Genomic DNA, 25,662 nt, shown 5'->3' with positions numbered 1-25,662 from the left:
AGCCAGTAGTGACATACAGGTTTTGTGTATTCTTTTTTATTCGTTCAAGTCACTTCTAGGCATACTAAAGCAGTTTCACTAGACTATATATGTCATCTCACAAGGTACAAACATAATTTGTGTTCTTATTTGTACTTTGGTTTCAAAGATACATACATAGTTTTAAGAAGACTTCGCAGCCCTACTTTTCTCCAAGGCCTATTACTTTTAGGACAGTTTTATAGACTACAAGGATTTTCAGGTATACATATGTTATAGCAGATATGCCTTTATTTTCCATTGCTAAACCATTTTCTGTCATACAGTTGCTACTAATACCCACCTAAATGGCTTAAATGCAGTATTTATCAGATTGTAGATAAAATTAAAAAGCTTACACACCATAAAACCACAGAAATTTTCTGTCATACCTTTATAAGATCTACCTATATACAAACACTGAATTAGCAGGTACATAAGGTAAAATTTTATCAATTCATAAATATGTTATATTTATCAAGACATTAAGTATTATTTCATATTCATATGGTCATCACTTTAGATGACTAAAATAAAAGATTACAGAATGTCTAGCCAAGGACAATTCATGTAAGTTTTCAAACACTTCAATTTATAAAGATAGCATACTTTCAGTTCCTGAAAAAAGTTTTCAAAAGTTAGCAGATGTTTTTCATTAAAAATATTACAGGAAGGGGCACTTGAGTGGGTCAGTCAGTTAAGCAGCTGACTTGTGATTTTGGCTCACATCATGATCTCATAGTTCATGGGATTGAGCCTGCTCTGTCAGCCCAGAGCCTGCTTGGGATTCTCTCCCTCTCTCTCTCTCGCTCTCTCTCAAAATCAATAAACATTAAAAAAATATATTACCGGGGCACCTGGGAAGCTCAGTCGGTTTAGCATTCAACTTCGCTCAAGTCATGATCTCATGGCTCATGTGTTTGAGCCCCACATTGGGCTCTCTGCTGTCAATACAGAGCTGACTTCCAATCCTCTGTCCCCCCTGCATCTGCCCTTCCCCTGCTCACACTCTCTCAAAACTAAACATTTGAAAAAAAATTACAGAAGTAAAAAGGGATAGTAATATAATTTTGCTATTTTAAGTTGCCTATTACAGTTTTATACATAAACAGTATTAAAATAAATGGCAATTACTAACAAGTACCTATATGATAATTACCAATGAAATATTTATACCCATACATTTTTGTTCTTTGCACTTTTATTTACAAGCTTACATATTTTTAAAGTGATTATGTAGAAAGCACCAGTGTTAATTTTACTCTTTTCTACACACAGAAAGCAAATTACACACATATGTATGACAACTTTTAAAGAACATCAAAATATTATAAGGCAACAAGTATATTAAATTCTTTCTGGGGTCGCCTGGGTGGTTCAGTCAGTTAAGCGTCCGACTCCGTTTCAGCTCAGGTCATGATGTCATGGTTTATGAGTTTGAGCTCTGCAATCTGGCTCTGCACTGACAGCCTGCTTGGGATTCTCTCTCTCTGCCCCTCCCCTGCTCATGCTCACTCTCTCTCTCTCTCTTTCAAAATAAATCTCTGACACACCAATTATAAAAACATAGCTGATGTTTACTGACAGCTTATTACATACAGTGTACTATGCACATCACATGCCCTTACGCCTTTTCATCTAACCTTACGCCGTTAGGGTTCACACAGTACAGGTGAAAAAAATGAGGCTTTGGAGATGTTCAATACTTGCCTAAGATGACAGTCTGTCTTACACAAAAGTACATGTTTTTAACCAATATGTAGTCTTACATCAGAAAAAAACATGTAATAAATTTTAAAAGATTTTTCAACAGATCTAAAAGCATCTGCTAAAAAAAAATTTATACTCAATATAATAACAGAAACTCAAATTAAAATTTGAAAACACACACAAAAACTAGAAGGTAGCAGTCAAAACTAAGACATCAACCATTGTATTTGACCATGTTTAAATGTACTAGTTTGAGGAAAATCCATCAATTCAGTATAAACTAATTCAAAACCCATAAAGCATTATATCCTCTTTGAGTACAACTTTATCCCTAGGTATTTTGTTTGCCACTTCATAAAGAGAAATTTCTAAATCATTTATGATAATAGAAATAAGAAATTATAATATTACAAAATACCAACCAATGCACCAGCTGCATAAAGCATTGCTTGATCATTAAGAAAATCTTTCTTTGCAGTATGATAGCAACTATAAGCCAACTCATAATGCTGCACCAAAAAGCATAAGTCAGCCATTTTTCGGATTTGAAGCTCTGGTGCTTCCGGTGGATACCTATAAATATAAAATGAGTTAAGAAAATAATTTATAATTTATAACCCCTGAACCATTAAGTATTGTAAAATGTCTAACAAGCTAGGTAACTGAGTCTAAAATATTAGGAAAACTAATCTGATTCAACAAGAATTCTATTTCCAGTGACAGACTGTCATTTCTCAAAGATATTTGGAAACATTTATATTTATATAATTTATAGCCCTATACTGAGAACTTCTCAAAAACAGGCAAGCATTTTCTCCATGGTCAAATTATTGAGCAAATGGTCAACTCTAGGTGACTCACTTTATATATAACCACAAAAAACCCAAAATCCCAAAATGAATTTTATTTTCCCTTAACACAATATTTTCTAAATATATGCCATAACTCAGAACACTAGACCATAATATTTTATTTAGATGAGTTATTAATGAATATTCTTCTCACTCCATCTGTATGCAAATAGGGAAACAAACCCAAAGTAAGGGACTTTCTCCATTCTTATCTATTTTTAGAAATCAAATTACCTAATGGTTTAAAAACATATTATAATATATTAACTTATAGTCACTGCTCTTATCTACCTAAGTTTTAATCAATATGAAACTAGATAATCATTTTTTGCCAGTCATCACAGAGTAAAACACCAATCAGAGTTAAGCAGAGGAAAAACAAAACAATAATATTTTACTCACAGCAATCCAGATGTATTTTTCAGCTCATTAATGCTTTTTTCTGGAACTTTACTGCCACTAAACCATTTTTTAGTTGCAGAAAATAGAGATCGACTTAAGCCTTTTCTTGATATTAGCTACCAAAAAAAGATTATGTTACAAATATGAGATTTAATATTTTACCTTTACATACAAAAAAATCTAAATAACTAAAAAGCTTTAATAGTGAGCAAATATTCATTTTAACAACACTGATAAAGAAAACTGTCCAACATGCTAGCAAAATCCCTGATGTAAGTAAGTTAAAGTCTACGATTTAAGAGAATTTCATCACTGACAGTGACATCAATAAATCCTAACATTAGTCTATCTTAAAAAAAAAAAAAACTCCAGTACTGTAAAATAACTTATACTACTATATTCCCAAATTTACTCTTTACTGAAAATTTAAAAATACTAATCTGAACAATTAAATCTTACCTGATCATTTAATTGCCGAATTGTTTTCTCTATATGCGGCAAAAGGCCCCGAAAAGTGAACTCTTGTATAAACTGTCGAATTCTATCATGATCAGTAAGGGTTAAACATGCACCATGAATAATTCCAGTATTTGCTTTCTTTGTTTCATGTAATGATGAAGCAGATTTTACATGATCTGGGCCATCAATGCTGTTAGAAGCATCACTGGATGAGTCCAACTGAAGTGGGTGAGCTCTAAAGTTATTTGGTAAGCCATCTACTGAAAAACAGATCTTTCTTTTACTCTCAGAATGCAACAGAAAATTGTGATACTACTACCATACTGCTAAAGAAAAAAAAAGAAGAATGCCGGAACCCTATATCTTTCTGTGTATCTCAGAAGTCTAAGATACAATAACATTTACATTTTCCCTCCCAAATCTACAGGACTTGAGTTAATACTTGTTGCACGTAATAGCAATTAAAGATACATGTAAATAGGGGCTCCTGGGTGGCTCAGTCGGTAAGCATCTAACTCTTGATTTCGACTCAGGTCATGATCTCAGGGTTCTGACAGCGCAGAGCCTGCTTGGGATTCTCTCCCTCTATCTCTGAGCCTCCCCTCTCCCCACCCCCAGGCTCACATGTGTGCGCACGCACTCTCTCAAACTTAAAAAAAAAAATTATATTTATATAAATAAATGAAGAAAATTAGTGTTAAAATAATATAAAGAATAAATTTAAATAACACAGCTAAGTAATAAGAAAAATTATAACAAAATAATTTTAGAGGGGTGCCTGGGGTAGCTCAGTCTGTTAAGCATCCAACTTCAGCTCAAGATTTGTGAGTTCAAGCCCCGTGTCAAGCTCTATGCAGACAGCTCAGAGCCTGGAGCCTGCTCTGGATTCTGTGTCTCCCCCCACCCTCTGCCCTCCTCCAAACATGCACTCTCTCAAAAATAAATATTAAAAAATTTTTTTTTTAATTTGTAGAACTATCACTATCAAAAACTATAATTTAAAATACAGAAATAAAGTTCTCAAAGTCATGTCAACTTTGGGAATAATTAATGCTGCACAAAGTATCTTCCCCCTTGCTTCCTAAAAAAATTTTTTTAAAAGAAATAGTATATATTACTCTTGTTGAACAAATTTTAAATGTCAAAAAATTTAGGAAAACTAATCTGATTCAACAAGAATTCTACCTCCAGTGACTCATTTCTCAAATGACTCAAATAAAAAATCATCAAAGGAAAAGCTAATCTATTTCCCCCATCTTTTATCTATAAAGATTAGCATGCTTTGACAACAGTGCAGATTTTCAACCAAAAGAGAAACTTAGAGAAAGTATATCGACACCTTTGACTTCGTTATCTAATCCATCCAATGAAAGCAAGTTACTATCAGAATTCTTATTTGAAGTTATAGTACAAGGGCCATCTTCATATGATTCCTATCAAAATAAAATAAAAAAAGCATTAGCAGTTAGGTAATTAATCATGTTTAAGATACCACCAAATCCATCAACTATGGTTGTTCTGTTAACTATAAGCTTCATTTATTTTAGCAAGACCCTTTCTTTTTAGTCCTCCAAATTCTTAATTTCTTCCATATATTTTATCATTCTAATACACACCTACTATATTCCTAAAGGCCCTTTCATGTTCAATCTACTATCCTAAGTCTTCTGAATTCAAAAGACCTCTACCTCAGTTTACCTGTTTATATGGAATAAGTATATGAATACCTGCAGAGTGTTTTGAAGTAAGAAATAAATGCCAAGAGAGAAGGACTACCAGAGTCAGGCAGGAAAAAATAAGAGGACTGTATGGAATCTCTGGGTTACAGATATGGTGCTAATAGGATGGAGTAAATTCTGAATATACCTTAGTACATTAGAAAAATATACAATGCAATGATTATTTGTACAAAGGCACTGGTTTCTCAGTCAACAACAACAAAACTTAAAATAAAAATACCCAAACTACTCAATGAGAGCAGGAATCTGAGGTATTATTCTGAGTGTCATGCTTTGAGGGAAAATATACAAACTAGAACTTAATAAAATAAAAGTGATCAGGACAAGAAAGAGTCTGAAACTACCATTCAGGAAAGAGTTAAAAAAACAGGTTATATTTAGCCTGGTAAATATAAAAGGGGACCTGAAAACTATCCTTCTGTATTCTGAGTTGACTTAATGAAAAACTGATTGGTCCTAAAGGATAAGTAAAGGGAGATAATTTTCAGTTGATTCTCCAGCTATTCAGACATGGAACAGATCACTTGAGAAGTGAGTACTAACTAGATGAGGTTATTCATAGGTAAAGAAAATTAAAATATTAGACCAGAGGTTAGATTTGATAAGCTTTAAAACTATCCCCCAGGAGTGCCTGGATGGCTCAGTCAGTTAAGCATCTGACTCTTGATTTTGGCTCAGGTCAAAATCTCAGTCGTGGGATTGAACGCTGTGTCAGGCTCCATGGAGAGCCTGCTTGAGAGTCTCTCTCTCTCTCTGCCCCTCTCCCCTGCTTGTTCTCTCCCAAAATAAGAAATAAAAATAAAAAATAAAAAAGCTGTCCTCCAATCCTGGGCTTCTAGCTATAGAATTTCTGACACCTCTGTCTTCTGTTAAAAGTCCTCAAACTGGACAATTTGACTTATGTTTCCCTTCCTTAGAATGGATGGACTCTAAATTCCATTTTTGGGAGGTGCCTGGGTGGCTAAGCTGGTTAAACAACTGACTCTTGATTTCAGCTCAGGTCATGATCTCAGTTTGTGCCCCTCCCCAACTTGCTCATACTCCCTTTTTCAAAATAAGTAAACACTAAAAATAACAATAATAACAAATTCCATTTTTCAATATTGTCCCTATTCTGAGTGTGGCCCTATAAGACTTTTTTTTTTTTTAAATAAAACTCCTTCATATGCAACTGGTTTTTCTTTTTTCTCACGTTTCCCCAGCATTTTCTTAAAGTGAGTAAATATCATATCTGGATCAAAAATTCCATATATTAGGTAAAGAAATAAGGCAAACAGATTATTAAACGATATTTATATGAAAACATCAAAAATTACATAAACTTTATCACTGATATTTTTAAAAAATAATATCACAGTACACAATGTAATTCAAATGTACAGAACACAAATATATTTTCCATTTACTTACAAAATACCCCTTCTACACCCCCCAAAAAAAAGTCAACTCTTGATTATCTGAACTAAACATGGGAACTTGGCATTTGACTACTACCAAGTGGTACACAAATTCCTAACTTAAAAGTTCAACAGACCATGAAACCTTATACCTACCCACCTCAACCAATAGACAATTAACATTAGTCTAGGAGTCTAGATTAAGAAAGGAGAAAATTAGGAAGAAATAACACTTCCTGAAAATTCAGAAGGAAACAAAATCAAAGTAAAGTTAGGGAAAAAAGCCCACCCACCTAAAAAGTATGAGCTCCAAAAGGTGGCCATAAGAACAGCATGTTGAAAATGAAGGAAGGCAACCCCAGAGCATGTGGATAATAAAGAAGTGACTGTAAGCATTCATAAGGAATTATATGTACAAGTATAAACTTCTATTTTCTACATGTCTAGCCAATCTCATTCAATTCTTATGTAATTCACTTTTCATCTTTTAAAAAAAGATCAATTAACAAGGATATTATACACCTGAAAGGAGTACACATAAGGGGTTATGTGTTAGTCAAAAACAGTTTTAAACCACTGAATTAAGAGCTCACATGCTGATAGATCAAAACTAGCCAGATTCCACAAATATTAACAATTCTACTAGTTAAATGAAGACTTAAAAAATTCTACAGTGATGCCATTGTCATAAAACTGAAGTACAGCTTTTGTGGTTTGCTTCATTGTTGTTTTTTACATATACCTGGTTTTGAATACTATTTTTCTGGAGATACTGACTCCAAGGATCTGGTATCTGTTCATCTGATGCTCGATTAGATGTTCGAGAATTAATTTTAAGTAAATAGCAACCCTGAGTTCCATATTTCTGTTTCATTTCTTCATAAATTGATTCAGCTCTAAAATAAAAAATGGAAAAAAAGTCTGTAGTAAATGGAGAGCATACCTTAGGCAATAACAGGCATTACAATAATGCAAAAATAATCCCTAAAAAAAGCAGAACAGAAAAGCAGAGATAAAACAGTAAAAAAAGAATTAAAACAAAGATCATGATCCTAACTGAAATTTAGCTAGCTTGGCTATCACCTTAAAGCAGAGTTAACAAAACAAGCTTCAAAGAATAAAAGTTTGCAAGCTACTCCTAGGCTATTCAAAGAGACCATTCAGGTGGTCAAACTAGTTGGAAAACTACAGCAAACGAAGCCAGCAGACCACCTCCAAGCCTTCCATTTACTAATGTGCATGTAAATTTCCAAAGAATGGCTTCAAATTTATAGATCAAGAACTCTTTCAACTTTAAGGATCAGGCTTCGGGGAATAAGCTTTTGGAAATTCCATCTTAGAAAACAAACATTTATCATAAAACATTAAGTGCTGAAACAGAAAAGTATAGCATCCCAAAACATATAAAACATCTTTGCACTGGACAGTTTACCCTTTGCTTAGTTGTTTTCAAAGGGATACAGTTCAAAGGTAGAAAAGGAGAGAAAACTCAAGAAGAGCAGCTGAGGTATTTATTACATAAAATCCACCCTTTTTTCTTGTGAAATTTATAACAGCTAAATCCATGAGTTACATCTTAGATGCAACAAAAAGCAGTTTTATTTCCATACTTGTAAGTTAACTAAGCTATGCTGGTTGGTAGGTGAAAAATTAATTCAAGTGATAAGACAGCCTAAGAAGCAAACACCATCTTCTGATGAAAATTGATATTTTAGTACACAGAGCTAACCTAATTTAAATGGTAGCTTTTTAAGTCAATCGGTCATCTAGTGGGGGAGGGGAACTTGGGAAAAGACAATACTATACAAGTAACAAGCCTGCCAGACTACTGAATCATATTTACACACTATAAAATTAAGGCTGGATAAATAAAAGTTATAAATATATACAAGCAAATAAGTATATGTATATATACTCAAGTATAATAACTGCTCACTTTACCAGTGATACTGCTAAACATACGAATCACTGATCTAATACCTGAATTACCACTTAAATAACCTAGTTATAACTCTTCAATATGAAAGATACCATATCTACAGATAGAAACTAATTTGAATAGCCAATTCAAATTATTTCTATTTATATAGTACACTGTATCCACAGGCTACAGCCTGTTTATGATTTCAAAACAAATCCTAAATATTAACTATTTCTAGGAAAAATCCTTTCATTATAAAGGAAAATTTATGGGGCGCCTGGCTAGTTCAGTCAGTAGAAAATGCAACTCTTGATATTGGGGTTGTAAGTTCAAGCCCCACACTGTGTGCAGAGATTACTTAAAAATACAATCTTTTAAATAAATTAATTAAAGTAACTAATAAATGCATAAAAGGAAAATTTATCTAAAAGATAAGGGCATGTACTAAAAACAAGGGCAAAAATTGATCATCTGATTGCATATCCTAAATGGTACTGATTTATCAGACTGACAGTTTGGAACAAAAGATTAATTTGGTCCACATCCTAAATCAAAAGTCAAAATAAACTCCAAAATCATAAATATAAAGTTGTTTATTATGTTATCTTATTTTTCAAGAACTTATTATATTTTTAAAGTTAATCATTTGTTCCAAAGATAAAAGGACTATGGCAAATCACTAATAATGAATATTAAAGGGCACATAAGAAAGAAATGTCTGGGGGCACCTGGGAGGCTCAGTCATTAAGCCTCTGACTTCGGCTCAAGTCATGATCTCAGTTCTTGAGTTTGAGCCCCGCTTCTGGTGAGCACAAGCCCTGCTTCCGGTGAGCTCAAGTCCCAGATGAGCCCCGCTTCTCTCTCTCTCTGCTCTTCCTCACTTGTGCCCATTCTCTCTCTCTCAAAAGAAAGAGAGCGAGAAGAGAGCGAGAAGAGAGAGGAAGAGAAGAAAAGAGAAGAGAAGAGAAGGGAAGAGAAGGGAAGGGAAGAGAAGGGAAGAGAAGGGAAGAGAAGGGAATGAAAAGAAAATGTCTGGATGTTTTTGAAACTATGAAAACATCAAGGCTAAAAATATAAAGTGACAATAGGGTGAAAAGTGAAAACAGCCTTTAAAAAAACAATCAAGAAGTGAAAAGTTAAAGGAAAACTGAGAAGAGAAAAGAAAAAAATGAGAAATAATTTAAAGTAAGAAATAACAGCTAAGACCTACAGGTGTAAAATGCAGGCACTTCTGTACAAAGATTGTAGTAACAGATATACACGGAAAGGAAAGTTTGGATAAGCATATGAAATCTAACATAAAATGACTTAGCTGTTGAATATAACTCTGGAATAAAGGATATAGTTAAATGTTTTATTAGTAAGCTTTTACTTTCTTAGATTAAAAAAAAAAATCCAAAATTTAAACAAGCCATGTGCAAACTGATATTTAATCATATAACAGGGAAAATTTTTAAATTAAAAAAATAATGCTTACTTACCTCTGTTCATCTCCTGCACTTACATCATGTAAAAGCACATAATATTTAAGTGTATTTGGTATAAACCACTTGGGGTAGGAATAGTCACTGTTGTGCTGAATTCGATGCTGTTCTTGTGATAACTTTGAAAACTGTTCCACAGGTTCAGCTTCACTAGATGATGCTACCAACATACCTTGTAAACCATATTAAGGTAATTATCACTTGTCACTAAACGATAAATATTATCCTATTAAAATAAACTTTAAGGAAATTGTCTAAGCTAAAAAAAAAAACAACTGATTTCATAGATTCTCACTGCAAACACAAAATAATTTCCCCAGCATTTCCAACTCAAAATTTTAAATCTTAAATATTTTTTTGACAATAGTTTAGGTCATTTACATATATAAGGAAATTCATGAACATAAAAATGGACAATATCAAAATTACACAGCAGCACAATGAACAATTCTGCTGAATCTTGCTTCACTCAATTTAATCTCACTGCAGTTTCATACTTTATCCTAACTCTTAACTTTTCTCTGCAACCTCATTAAGAAAACTAAAATGTCATAATCATCAAAACAGGTTAACAGCTATAAAACAGGTTACTAAAAAAATTATAAACTGCTTTTATATATGATCTTTTGCATACGCAGTTAATCTTGAGGCAATCAGCAAAAGCAGTTAACAATGACAGTTCACATTTACTCTTTGTAAAATGATTCAGAAACTTACTAAACATGAAATATTTGAGCTGGAGAAAAAAAGAAAAACAACAAGCAAGCCTCAGTATTTCATTTTGTAATAAAAATTAATTTATTAAAACCAGTCTTGTGTCTAGGATCCCATTTAGCCAAAAAAGCAGTAAAAAAACTTGAAGCATCATCAATAAAAAATAATTTTTTATTCTCTCATGTCCTCTCAAAAAATTCGCTTTAGGGGCACCTGGGTGGCTCAGTCAGTTAAGCATCTGACTTCGGCTCAGGTCATGATCTCACAGTTCGTGGGTTCCAGCCCAGCGTCAGACTCTATGCTGACAGCTAGCTCAGAGCCTGGAGCCTGTTTAAGATTCTGTGTCTCCCTCTCTCTCTGGCCCTCCCCTGCCCATGCTGTTGCTGTCGCTCACTCGCTCTCTCTGTCTCTCTCAGAAATAAATAAAACATTAAAAAAATTTTTTTTAATTTGCTTTCATGGGGGCACTTGGGTGGCTCAGTTGGTTAAGTGTCCAACTTCAGCTCAGGTCATGATTTCACGGTCCATGAGTTTGAGCCCCGTGTCGGGCTCTGTGCTGACAGCTTGGAGCCTGGAGCCTGCTTCAGATTCTGTGTCTCCCTCTCTCTCTCTCTACCCCTCCCCTACTTGTGCTCTGTCTCTTTCTCAGAAATAAACATTTAAAAAAATTGTTTTAATTTGCCTTCATAGAACTATTTCTGAGATTATAAATTTCCAAAACATTTGATTGTAAGAAAACACAAAGGTCAGACACGTGGGTGGCTCAGTTGGTTAAGCAACTAACTCTTGATTTCAGTTCAGGTCAACATCTCACTGTCATGAGATGATGCCCCACTTGGGACTCCACACTAAGCAAGGAACCTGCTTAATAAGATTCTCTCCCTCCTTCTCCCTCTGCCCCTTCCCACCCATACTCATGCGCTTTCTCTCAAAAAATATAAATAAATAAATTTAAAAAAAAGAAAACACAAGGTCAAAGGATACATGCTAAATAGTGGTTTAGAAATTCATGATCAGATGCTGGCATCGACTGAAGAAAGGTCTCTCTATAAGACTCAAACCATGGGGTAGTAGCTAAAATAAAGAAGATATAAAACAGTTACAATTCCTCAATAGAACCAATTTACAACAGACAAAATTTCAAGTCCATACTCCTAAAAGGTGTGAAACAGTCCCAACAGTAAATAAGCATTTTTCACTTGTACTTAAAGATATAAAATAAGCACTTCCTACCTCTGCTTTAAAATTTGTATGTGTCTGTGCCATACACATCAATATATTCACATATGGGAGTATGTATTTGCAAAAATAAAACTGACTCATTCCTAAACCTACACAATGATCCTACAACCTATTTACCTATTAATCCTTTAAATATTACCTACATGAGTAAAAAGATTCTAAAACTTTTGTGCCTCTGCCACTAGTCATGTTGTTACAAGTGGCTCCTCTTCATAAACATCATTTCAAAACAACGGTTTCTTAACCAAGAATGAGACCCCAAAGAAATATTTGGCAATGTCTGGAGATACTTTGGGGTGTCACACTAGGGATGGGGACAGGTGCTACTGGCTTCTAGGCAAGTACGTCAGGAACAATACAAAACATCCTATAATGAACAGAACAACACAGCTCCCCACAAAAAAGAATTATGTGGTTCAGAATGTCAATAGTGATAAGGTTGACAACCCCAACTTTATAATTTGATTACTTGAGTATGACAATAACAAAACTTATTTAAATGAAGTTTCAAAGTATATTTACCATGGAATCAAATATAAGACGTGTTTTCACTTTTTTATAAACGTATATAATGCAGTTCTTAAAATGTCAAACCTCTCTTGTTCCACACTAAGCATTTTACAACTACTCTTTATTTGTTTTTAAACCTAACTCATTAGACTGGCCATTTCACAAGGTTTAAACAGATTATACGAATCACAGTTTTACTAAAGGACACTCTATTCCTAGCTATCTATGCCAATTACCAAAACTTTCATTTCAATCACTGAAAAAGCAAATATACTTTGGTCACATTACAATACTACATTAACCAATTGGAAGGTAAAGGGGAAAAAAAAGCCATTCAATCTTGGCCAAATAGTAATATCTAACCTGGTGCCATATATTTATATATATATATATGTGTGTGTCTGTATATATATGTATATACAGACACACACATATATATGTGTATATATGTATACATNATACTACATTAACCAATTGGAAGGTAAAGGGGAAAAAAAAGCCATTCAATCTTGGCCAAATAGTAATATCTAACCTGGTGCCATATATTTATATATATATATATGTGTATATATGTATATATAGATATTTGTTGGAATTAAAATTATAATTTTATATTTTATATTATATTTATATATAATTTTAATTCCAACAAATACCTTATGAGAATAATCCATGTATTGTTTGGGAGGACTATCAATGTAACAATTTCATGTTCACTGCTATATGAGAGAAAAAACATTCTTAGAAATACCTTTATCTATATGAAAAGTGGCAAAAATTGGAGAATAACAATGACAATACTAGCCTGTTATAAAACCCATTTTCTTTCTGACCAATAACCTATATCTTCCCTCAGAATCAGTCAAAATTAGTTCAGCTAGAAAATGAATGTATATTTTCACTCAGTACTAAGGACAATAAAAGAAAAGATAATGAAAATATGGTTAAATAGGAAGGAATCTTCACAGGAAATGATGTTCTCTATCTACCAAACTACTTTAATAGACTGTTAAAAAGAAAAACCAAAACACCTCACTCCCCATTTTAGATAGTCAGACTTGAGCATCTTTCTCTGGAGAACCAAAATGGCCCTAAATAAAAGAACCATATGTACTGGGCAACTCTAAAGCCTATTAGCAGCCTCACCATCCAGTCCATAAGACCACCAGATAACAAGCACTTGTTATGCCCAGTGGGGCTTTTAATGTCTCAATTTGAAATATAGAATAATGCCACGGGCTCACCAGATATTTGAGAAGTTTCCAATGTGAAAAAGTGACCAAAACAAACTGAAAAAATATAATACAAGAGAGAGGAAACCACAGGATAAAAGAAAACTTAAATACTAAAAGAAGCCAAGGACAATTTAATAATATCCTGAATTAAAATGCCACAACATGACACAAGAATTGCACGATACAAAATAGAAAAACCAAGAGAGGCCACACACACACACACACACACACACACACACACACTGAACATTAAAATTTCAACAGAAGGTTAGGAACATAAAGTCAAAGACATCACCCAGAAAGTAAAACAAAAAGACATAGAGATGGAAATGAACAGTATTTATAAAAATGGAAAGAAGGTTAAAAGAGGAACTCAGAAGCTCTACATCCAACTAACAAGTAGTTTTAGAAAAGAACAGGGAAAAACAATGCCCAAACTATCAAAAGGGGCTGCCAATTCAATAAGTGAAAAAAAGAGTTAAAATGTCAAAACAGAGATAAAGAGATTCTAAACGCTTCTGAAGGCTAGAGGGAATGAGGAGATAGGTATCCTAATGTCATCCAGCTTCTTTACAGCAATACCAGAAGCCGAGAAAGGAAGTGGAATAAATCCGAAGGAAATTATTTCTCATATATACAGCCTAACTATCAAGTATTAAAGCTAAAAACATTTTCAGACATTTATTGGTCAAAAACTTTAACCTTTCTCGGGAAGCTACTGGAGAAGCTTCACCAAACTAAGAAAGTATACCAAAAAAGATAAAACAGAGAGGCTACAAAGAAGGGAAGGAAATGCCCAGGCTGACAGCTGTGGAACAGGCCTTAGAAAGTAACCAATCCAACATGCACCACAACTTTTATTTCTTATCTCCCCGCACCCCAATGAGCCTTTACAGACATTTCTAATTAGTCTTCCCCACTCAAAAAAAAAAAATTTTTTTTTTAAATAAAACCACAGAAATACAGATATACTGTGCACCTATTTATGTACCTTGGTCCTTTGGAGAGCCACAAACTATTGTAATATCTACGATTTTTGCACCACCAAGAAGCAAAATTTCCCCCCCAATGACAGATGATATCATTCCTCACTGAGAATGCAGAGTCTAAACACAGAAAACTTCAGGAAGGAAATCCTGATAAACGGACTATCTGATAAATTAATCTGTCAATCAGGAAATCTTATGAAGAGGCTATTGGAAGTTTAAAAGACTAGCAAGATATACAAAGAACTCTAAGCAAGTTTGCTTTTTAAAAAGGCAATTGTGGGGGAGCCTAGTTGGCTCAGTTAGTTAAGTCTCCGATTTGGGCTCAGGTCATGATCTCACAGTTTGTGAGTTCAAGCCCCACATTGGGCTCTGTGCTGATGGCTTAGAGCCTGGAGCCTGCTTCAGATTCTGTCTCTCCCTCTCTCCCTTCCCCTCCCCTGCTTGCACTCTCTTTCTCAAACATAAATAGACATTAATAAATAAATAAATAAATAGGTAATCAGGGCACCTGGATGACTCATTCTGCAGACCATCTGACTCTTGAACTCAGAGTCATGAGTTCAAGCCCCATGCTGGGCCTAGAGATTACTTTAAAAAAGGGAGGAGAGGGAATTACTAAATTGTAAAACAAGAAAATGATGTATAAGAATAAACCGAGCCCAATATTTGGCTCTGCAATGAAGTGAGCAATATTTAATCTTAATATTGCAAATGGCGAATATTAACCAAAAATTATGAAAACTGCATTAGGAAGATGGGGAAAGGAGAAACGGGAATAATTAAGCTAAATTTTCATCAATTACATTGAGAAATCAATAGATAAAATTTATAATTGATTAGGTCATAGATAGCCATATAAAAATATTACTTAAAAACATTTATACTAGAGGAAACCACTAAAAGAACTGGTGAGGAAGAGATGCATGGAGCACATCATTATTGTTTTTTCCTTGTGAGTCTTTTCAACATTATGTCTATGTGCACATACCATTTTGATAATTTTTTAAAATTTTTTTTAATGTTTTATTTATTTCTGAGAGAGAGAGAGACAGCGTGAGCAGGGGAGGGGCAGAGAGAGAGGGAGATACAGAATCTGAAGCAGGCTCCAGGCTCTGAGCTAGCCGTCAGCACAGAGCCTGATGTGGGGCTCAAACCCGCAAACTGTGTGATCATGACCTGAGCCAAAGTCAGACACCCAACCGACTGAGCCACCCAGGCGCCCCGATAAAAAAATTTTTTAAGTAAAACGTATTGTGGGCTTTGGAGGTTAGGAAGGTTATCTGCAGTATAAAAAAGGTATTTTTGTTTTTCAAATATGAGAGTTAATCCCTCTCTGTGCCCCCTTAGCACTCTGGCATATGAGATATGCCATATCCCTATTACAATGTATTGTGATTATAAGAGGTTGTAAATTAGAATATATTATGATTACTGATTTACATGTTTATCTCCCTACCAGATTATGAACTCATAGAACATATCTCATTCATCTCCATTATCTTGATGCAAGGCATATAGTAGAATATCAATAAATATTTGTTGCATGAGTAACAAAAATGTTGAAGACCCTATAAAACAGAATCACAGCATTAAAGTTCTAGGAGACACCTTAAGAAAGAATCTAGAAAGGGGCTCCAGGATGGCTCAGTTGGTTAAGTGCCCAACTTTGGCTCAGGTCATAATCTCATGGTTCATGAGTTCAAGCAGCTCTGTCTGTTGTCAGCACAGAGCCCACTTTGGATGCTCTGTTCCCCCTTCTGTCTGTCCCCCATGAGCTCTCGCTCTCTTTCTCTCTCAAAAATAAAGACTTAAAAACAAGAAAAAGAGGGGCACCTGGGTGGCTTAGTCGGTTAAGNTTTTTTTTTTTTTTAAAGAAAGAAGTCTTGATAGAGACAGCATGAGCAAGGGAGGGTCAGAGAGAGAGGAAGACACAGAATCTGAAGCAGGCTCCAGGCTCTGAGTTAACTGTCAGCACAGAGCCCGACACAGAGCTCGAACCCATGTAGTGTGAGATCATGATCTAAGCCGAAGTCGGACGCTCAACTGACTGAGCCCCTCAGGCGCCCTTGAAAGCAAGTTTTAATAAGTGACAAGTTATCCAATTAACTAATGACAGTGGTAGTATAAAAACTTGGGATACTCTGGCATATACTGTCCTTTATGTTTTAACATGAATTTCCCATTTATGACAAGGAAACAATAGTTCAAACTGACACTTTCTCCCATAAGTATCCAAATTTTTCTTGTATTGAAACATTATGCCAGGAACTGCTCAAAAGATATAACCTGAAATTCAGATTCTTTTAATGTGTAAAAGATAACCAAAATAATCTAAACTTAAAATGACCAAATTAACTAATGACATAGAAAAACAAAATAATTCTACAAATATTTCTAACTATACAAGTGCAACCAACTAACTTTGTGACCTAAAACATACCACTTAAATTCTCTTTGAATGTTTAAGAAAATTTTTAAGTATGCAAGTAGGTGTTAAAATATTAGATTATAAATTATAAAGATTTTTTATTAGGTTGCTGAAATATCCTAATTAGATGATGTGTTTTTATCTTTTCACTCTAAAAGTCTATTCTTTGTCTCTAATAAGTCTTTTTCATGCTTGAAAAGTCAAACCAAACACTGTTAACTCACTTTATATATTATATATTTCACCTATCAATCTTATTATGAAAACATTTACCATTTAAATTAGATTAATAATTTAATCTCTTAGAGGGGCACCTGGGTGGCTCACTGGGCTAAGCATCCAACTTCGGCTCAGGTCATGATCTCACAGTCTTTGAGTTCGAGCCCTACATCGGGCTCTTCGCTGACAGCTCAGAGCCTGGAGCCTCTCTCTCTGCCCCTCCCCTGCTCATGCTCTGTCTCTCTCTCTCTCTCTCCCAAAAATAAATAAAGATTAAAAACGATTTTTTAATAAAAAATTAAAAAATAAGCTTTTAGAAAAGATTAAACATTTACTCATATATTATTAAAATGTCTTCAACTTAATACCAAGCAGGATAAAAAGTAAAATAAACTTAATGCTTTTTATTTTAGTATCACCTATGTCACAAAATAATATATTGCTTTCTATCTACTGCTAGTTCTTTCACTCAAGATTTATAGTGTGTAAGTTTTAGGCATTACTTTAAGCACTGGAAAGAAAGTAAAGAGTCAAAGTTCCTGTCCTCATGGTGCCTTCTACTAACTTTAAATTAGAACTATAAAAACATTTTCATTATAAAAAAATAAAATGGAATGATATAATTCATAGTTGGCTGGAACCTCTGTGAAAGCTAGGGTTGGTTGTTCTTTTTTTCCAATACTGTATTCCCAGGCTCTAGCACCCATTAGGCATTTAAGTATTGAATGATTCTCAAGATACAGAATTACTTTGTCTAACAAAAGAAAACTTCACTTAAATAGCAGTAATAAAACTTATTACATACCACTGATGTTGAGGTCATAATCTCCTGCTGTAATCACATTAGCTACTAATCCTTCTGCAGGCTGACTGCCAGAAACAACATCATTCAAAAGCTTCCGAATGGCTCCAGGCTGAGGTGGTTGGGTGATAATGTTGCTTACTGCTATCTTCAGATTTTTGATTATGTGAAGCTGATTATTAGGATCTCTCATATGAACTTAAAAAAAAAAAAAAGGAGAAAACTTGAAATTAATCCTACACAATAACAAGCCAACTATAACAACAACATAAACAACTGGGTTAATACTTTACAAAAAGAACGTACAAATCAAAAACCAGGAATTCCAAATGGAAGTCTTTCAGAAATACAACTGACTTATACGCCAAAAGGGCTAGCTACACAGTCTAACCTTCTCTCTCAATGCTACAGCTCACAACTTTGCTATTTGTAGGTCCTTTCCTTCCCTCTATATTTTGGAGTTGTCAGGGACCAACCCCTTCTGTATCAAATCCCTAATTCTCACTCACCCTCAGGCCAGTCTGGGGCAGTGTGACCTGTGAGATCTGTAGTATCAAAACTGAAAATAGTAAAGGGGAAGAGAGGGGAATTAAGTGCTACATGTGGGCTTCCTCTGCTTCTCACAGTGTTCTGCCTCCATTCTCAGCCCTACTCTACCATCATGAAAATCAGTGACCACCCTGGAGCAAGATGTTGATAGTGGGAAAGGCTGTCTATGTCCTGGAACATGAGGAATATGGAAACTGGATTCTCAACTCAATTTCACTATGAACCTAAAACTGCTCTAAAAAATAGTCTACTCAAAACAAAACGAAACAATGCCCAGATCCCTTCTCCTACCCCAATAACCTGACTCCACCTGCTATAAGCCTTGCCTCGGCCGGCAGGTTATAATCAGCGTTTGGTTTAGGCCAGGGTATAGATTTGCGGAAGAATGTAGCAAGAAGACAAGTGTCCACAGTGCACAGTAGGAAATGTGAGCATACTTTTTCATATAAATGTAATCAAACAAGATCATTGGTTTCCATAACAGTATTAAAAGCAGTCCATTATATTGATTAAGGACTCAACTTTTAAAGTCAGACTTTACTTTAAATACTAGCCCACCACATATTAATTGGGTTATCCTAACAACTTTTTAACTTTTCTATGCTTCAATTGCCTATCTATAACATGTAATTAATGCCTCCTTCACAAGGTTACTTTAAGAATTTAGATGAGATATTGTTAGATGAGATAGTGAAGTGTAAAGCAAGGAGCACCAAACCTGACACAAACGTAACTATACAGTTAGGTGCTCAAGAAAAACTGGAAGCAGCAGGTACCACATACATTATTTCAAGTACAGCATGGATCATCATGTTTAAAGAAGAGGCAATTTGGAAAACTGGCTTTGGATACTTACTCATTAAAAAAATAATAATAACACTTTTTTTCTCAGGGGAGAATCTTTGTATCAAGCTATTTTTGAGAGAGAGAGAGAGAATGTGTGTATGTGTGCGTGTGTGTGTGTGTGTGTCTGTATGTGAGAGAGCAGGAAAAGGGCAGAGAGAGGGAGAGAGAGAATCCCAAGCAGGCTCCACAATGTCAGCACAGAGCCAGACATGGGCTCAAACCCACCAACTCTGATATCATGACCTGAGCTGAAATCAAGATTTAAACACTTAACTGAGCCCCATATAGATGAAGCCTGTATTTTAAAATAAAGTTACATCAAATGTCCTCCTAAACTTCCTATGTGTCTTCTTTGTTACTTCTAAATTTTTAATTAACGTAAGATAATCTTTTAAAAATATTATATATGCCATAAATATGTACACTTGTGTTGTACAAACAAATATACGTATAGAAAGTATACATGCAGGGGCACCAGGGTGGCTCAGTTGGTTAAACATCCGACTTCAGCTCAGGTCACAATCTTGTGGTTCGTGAGTTGAGACCCGCATCGGGCTCTATGCTGACAGCTCAGGGCCTGAAGCCTGCTTTGGATTGTCTCCTCTCTCTGCCCCTCCCCTGCTCACGCTCTGTCTCTCTAGCTCTCTCGAAAAGAAACATGAAGAAAAATTAAAATTTTAAAAATTAAAAAAAAAAGTATACATACAAGTTCCATTATAATGACTGCCTATGACAGAAAGAAAGGAAGAAAGGTAAGAAAGGGAACTTCAACTGTATAATGTTTGATTTCTTTTTAAAGAAAATGAAAAAATACAATGTAAATGTAGTAAGATTATTAGTTGGTTTAGTAGGAAGTTCTCTGAATTCTTCAATACTTATTTGTTTTCTAATTTAAATAAGCACACACAAGCCTCTTTCCCTAATTAAACCTCCTAGCTGGTCTAACTAGGAAATAGAGAAAATGAACAACATGAAAACACTATGCTGCATTTCTGGCATTTTTTAGAAAATACAGTACAAGTATCCTCCCTAAAGTTGGTCTATAATTGTCAAAAAACATTAAGTAGCCACGTGTGTATCAAATGTCTTCGCAAAATCTTAAACTGGCTAATTATCTGTTAGGAATACTAAGTGTAAACACACAAAAAAGACATTCTAGAGCTGCCTGGCTGGCTTAGTCTGTAGAGCATGTGACTCTTGTCTCAGGGGTCATGAGTTCAAGCCACACATTTGGGGAAGAGGTTACTTAAAAAAATAAAACAATAAAAATAAAGACATTCTAGTTTTGCCCTATATTCTGAATGAGTTTATAAGTTATTAGGTAATCCTATTAATAAATCCAGAAATGAGTTAACAGATGTGGCAGCCAGCCTCTGAAATGGTCCCCAATAATCCCGTATTTTGTGTTATACATACACTTGTGTAATTCCTTCCTAAACCCCAGGGTTGTTATATGTGACCAACAGAACACAGCAAAAGCAAGGGTACATCACTTCTGAAATAAGGTTATGAAAGAATACAGCGTCTATCTTGGGTGCACTTTCATCACTCCCTCTTAGCGAATCTAACGGTCATGCCATCGGGGATACTCGAGGCACCTATGGAGAAGCCTGCACTGCGCAGAACAGAGATCTCAGGGAAACATCTACTGAGGAAGTGAGCCTTGCCAACAGCCACATGAGTGAGCCTGGAAGCATATGCTCCAGCTCCGATAACTACGGTCTAGGCTGACAGTGCCAATGCAACCTCAAGAGAGACCCTGTCCAAGAGACACCCTGGGACAGAACTACGCAGCTGAGCTACTCCCAGATTCCTGACAAACTGACAGGTAAGAAATGTTTTTTCCCCCCAAAGTGCTGAATTTTGGAGTAATATGTTCTATAACAATAGAGAAGTAAAACACTGGAATATCCCAAAACTAACCTAATGAAGAGGAAGAGCTAAGAATGGTTAAAAGAAATACTCTAAAAAATCACACAAAAACTTCAAAACCTTGGCTTCATTAAGAGTATATCACAAAAGATAACTCATAATCATACAAAATCTCAATTTCAAAATGAAATTCAGTCCTGCTTTTATAGGTTACCATATAAATATAATTTCGTTTTTTCTTTTAGTTTTATATAAGTAAACTCTAGCCCCAATGTGGGGCTCAAACTCATGACCCAGAGATGAAGAGTTGCATGCTTTTCCAACTGAGTCAGCCAGGTGGCCTCATAAATATAATTTCTTGAATACTGCATTATGAGGTAACATTTCCCACTATTTGCAGTACCATGGACTACTGTTTCCTCAAGCTAGTTAAGAGTTGTTTAGAAAAATCAACTCCATGTTCAAATAAATTTGAGAAACACATGATCAAATTTTTAAAAGGTCTCTTTATACCAGGTCCTCCCAGAGGCTTTAATGTGCTAAATTAAACTATAATTCTCCCAAACACATGCTATTTGAAGCAAACTTATTTGAGCACAAAAATCATTTGCAAGTAATGTGTAACACATTGAGTGTTCTATGCAATATATTTTTAAAAATGATAATAGTATCTTTTATGTTTTTATATAGCACATGAAACTTTACTATATATAGAAAACCTGAGTTGCTGGAAAATAATAACTTGTACAAAAATGACACAAATAACATACATATCTAAATTTTGAAACATGACCTGAATTTATTCCAAGTTTGGTACTTGAAAAATCTGTAGGTTAATTAATTACTTAGTCACACTAACATGGTAGTTAAAATTGATGAAATATTTCCTTTTAAGGAAAACTAGAGGCAGTAAGTTTCCTTCAGAGGTCCTTCAGAAAATATCCAAAATTTACATAAAAATTACATTCTGTTCTTTTTAAACCCTAAAAATAAATTTACTCCATTTAAAAATACTTTTCGAAAGTGACAGTGAAGTACTTTCAAAAGTTGCTGTTTAAGTGAAATTTTCCTAAGTCTTATAAATGTCTAAATGATGTATTGAAACAATGTTTAAAATTACTGAAGAACTATCACTGTGCGAGCAAAAACAGTGAAGTTTGAAGAAGTAATACTATCACCACTATTCTTTGAAATAGTAGCCATTGGAAATTTCTCAAGCAATATTAAGATTACAAACTTTGTGTTGAAATGATGAATATATATATAGTAAGTCTCAAACATATATCTAGCATAATAAGAAGAATATATATACTCACCATTACTTAATATAAAGAAATACTTGTTGTATTAAAAAAAAAATGTATCCAAGAAATGTAGAATGGCTCTCCACTACCTAATACATCAAGGCTAAAGTCTATTTTTAAGGTCCTACACATGCATGGTATTCAAATTTGTTTCATCAACCCTCCCTCACTATAGCTTGAAACCATGGGTTTTTCCTACTGAAATCTTAAAAAAAAAAAAAAAAATGTCCTGGAAATACTCAGCACTGTACACTGATATCTCAATAGTCAAAGCAAGTTTTGACCTCAAATAATAACACATCCACATGCCAGAATGGAGTCCAATCATTTTTTTAACATTCCTTTCTCCTTCTAAGGAAATTTTAGCTGTTTTAATTAGTTGTGTTTTTAAATATATGCCTGAAGTTATATTCTCATGCCTCATTGCCTAAAGATATGCTATTTCAAGGAACTCACTCTTTTTTTTTTTTAATGTTTTATTTATTTCTAGGAGAGAGAGAGAGAGAGACAGCGTGAGCAGGGGAGGGTCAGAGAGAGAGGGAGTCACAGACTGAAACAGGCTCCAGGCTCTGAGCTGGCAGTCAGCACAGAGTCCAACACGGGGCTCGAACCCACGACCTGCGAGATCATGACCTAAGCGAAAGTCGGACATTTAACCGACTAAGCCACCCAGGCGCCCCAAGGAATTCACTCTTAAGACGAAAGAAGGTAGCCTTTTTTGGATGGCTAAGAACCCCAAAATTTATTTATCAGCATAAAATTAAACTACAGAAAAATTAAGTCCTTTTCACCAAATTTCTAATGCCACCACCAAAGTCCATGTCCTAATCAACTTAAACTTTGAAATATTTACCAGCTATTTATCATTATAAACCATACAATTCTAATCTCCCCAATTTGATACCCTTGCTCAAGAATCTCTGACTGCCACACATTTACCATTAGATATGAAATCCAAAATCCCATTCCTAGAATTCAAGATCCTTCCTTATCTAGGCATCTTCCTTTACTATACTATACTGATAGGGACAGTTTCCTCACTCTCCAGAACCACTCAATCTTAACTTCTAGCTTTTGCCATCCTCACTTCATCCCCATCCTCAACAGGGAATGCTGGCACTCTTCCTTGCCACCAACTCTCTACCTAACCATGAAAGTCCAATTCACTTTATTTTTTCCTAAATCTTTTGCAGTTTACAGAAGGAAATCACAAAGATCCTGAGGTGAGCCCCTATTCACTGCACTGCTCAATACAGGAAGCACCGGCCAGATGTGGCTATTGGGTTGGGCACTTGACATGTCCAGTCCAAACTAAAATGTAAATCTTATAAATGTCTAAATGCATACCTAAGTTCAAAGACTTAACCATAAGAAAATATAAAATACTAAAATGTTTTATACTGATTACATGTTGAAATAGTAACATTTTGGAAATACTGGGTTAAATACAATACTAAAACTAATTTCACTCGCTTTTTTTTTTATAGTGTGACATCTAAATAATTTAAAATTACATATGTAACTGACATTATATTTCCTCTGGACAGCACTGCTCTCTAGTGTGAATAACAATCCTACTGCCAGGAGATAAGATGACTTAAGAACACCTTGAGTCACATTGCTTGTTTTTAAATCTTTCCCACATGTAAGCCTGTGGACAAGTTAACATCTTTATGTCTCAATGTTCTCAAATTTAAAATGGTGAGAACAGTTATCTACTCCACAGGATTCAACAAGAAATACAAGAGAAGAGCTAAATAAAGCAGCCATCAGGTAGTAGCATTATTATTCCTCATCAACCAAGCAGAAAAGGGCATACACATCAAAGTCAAACTGATTCTTACATTTTTTTTAAGAACTTAAGAATGTAGGGCACTTTAGAGGCACCTGGGTGGCTCAGTCAGTTACGCGTCTGACATTGAATTTCCACTCAGGTCATGATCACAGTTTGGTTCCTGAGTTCAAGCCCCGAATAGGGCTCTGCACTGACAACATGAAGCCTGCTTGGGATATATTCTCTCTCTCTCTCTCTCTCTCTCTCTTCCTCTCTGCCCCTCCCCTACTCTCGCTCTCTTTCAAATTAAATAAACATTATTTAAAAAAAGAATGTAGGGCACTTTGTTGTTCTTAATTTAGTAGAACACTGGAGGAGCTGAGACTGATGGCTAAGGTACAAGCTGAAGAAAAATCCAAAGGTTCCCAAGCTTTGTTTATTTGGACAGCTCCCACTCTCCTTTAAATAATAAAGTGAACTTATGGAGCTAGTCTCTCAAAGAATACACACCTGTGGCATGTAAATACATACATTTATGGCACAGCACTTTTTGTGAGGAAATCATCATAACCAAATAAACATCATTGTGATTCACTTGACACAACCTGTCACAGACCCCTTCATTTTATTTGGACTTAGTAAGAAAGAACTTTATTTATACTTTGCTATGTTCTATTTACAAAGGTAAATATATTGGTTAAATACTCGGGAGTTTTGTTATGCTTATTTTTCACTAATAAAGAATGTAAAGGTGATGAAAACAGGCAGCTCTTCAATAAAAGATACGTTTCTCCTGTTGATAAAACTTTTATCTGAAAAAACAAAATCTTAGGACTTTTCCATTCGTACAAATCTATTTAATTCCAACTATCTAGATTAATTACAACTTGTCCTTACTTCCTCATCCATCAGGCAAAAGGCTATTAGAAGTTTTATTATTTTTATAATTTTCATAAGAGGCTAAATAAAATACTATATGCCTAAAAAGATGCTCACTTTTTCAAAAAAAAAAAAAACTAAATAGAAGTTTTAAAAGAGAAGGCCCCAGGACACCTGGGTGGCTCACTCCGTTGAGCATCCAACTGTAGATTTCGGCTCAGGTTCATGGGATCGAGCCCAGCAGCAGACTCTGTGCTAACAGTGCATAGCCTCCTTGGGATTTTCTCTTTCTCTCTCTCTCCATCCCCCCCCCCCCCC

General features: G+C 34.8%; 1 protein-coding gene across 1 annotated transcript in view; it reads right to left on the bottom strand.

Annotated features, from left to right (window-relative positions):
• TRAPPC8 (trafficking protein particle complex subunit 8) overlaps positions 1–25,662 on the bottom strand; it is an 87,447-nt gene that overhangs the window by 60,329 nt on the left and 1,456 nt on the right. Inside the window, exons 2-9 of the mRNA XM_077753832.1 lie at positions 18,124–18,318; positions 11,680–11,769; positions 9,979–10,153; positions 7,319–7,472; positions 4,780–4,873; positions 3,441–3,697; positions 2,982–3,097; positions 2,151–2,301 (exon numbers count right to left, since the gene is read on the bottom strand). Of these exons, the coding sequence (XP_077609958.1) occupies positions 2,151–2,301; positions 2,982–3,097; positions 3,441–3,697; positions 4,780–4,873; positions 7,319–7,472; positions 9,979–10,153; positions 11,680–11,769; positions 18,124–18,318 (1,232 nt within the window). The remainder of the gene's footprint in view (positions 1–2,150; positions 2,302–2,981; positions 3,098–3,440; positions 3,698–4,779; positions 4,874–7,318; positions 7,473–9,978; positions 10,154–11,679; positions 11,770–18,123; positions 18,319–25,662) is intronic.

This window comes from Crocuta crocuta, unplaced genomic scaffold (genome assembly GCF_008692635.1).
Source record: "Crocuta crocuta isolate KB4526 unplaced genomic scaffold, BGI_CrCroc_1.0 scaffold231, whole genome shotgun sequence".
NCBI classification, from domain to species: Eukaryota; Metazoa; Chordata; class Mammalia; order Carnivora; family Hyaenidae; genus Crocuta; species Crocuta crocuta.
This window is presented reverse-complemented; position numbering and strand designations above follow the sequence as displayed.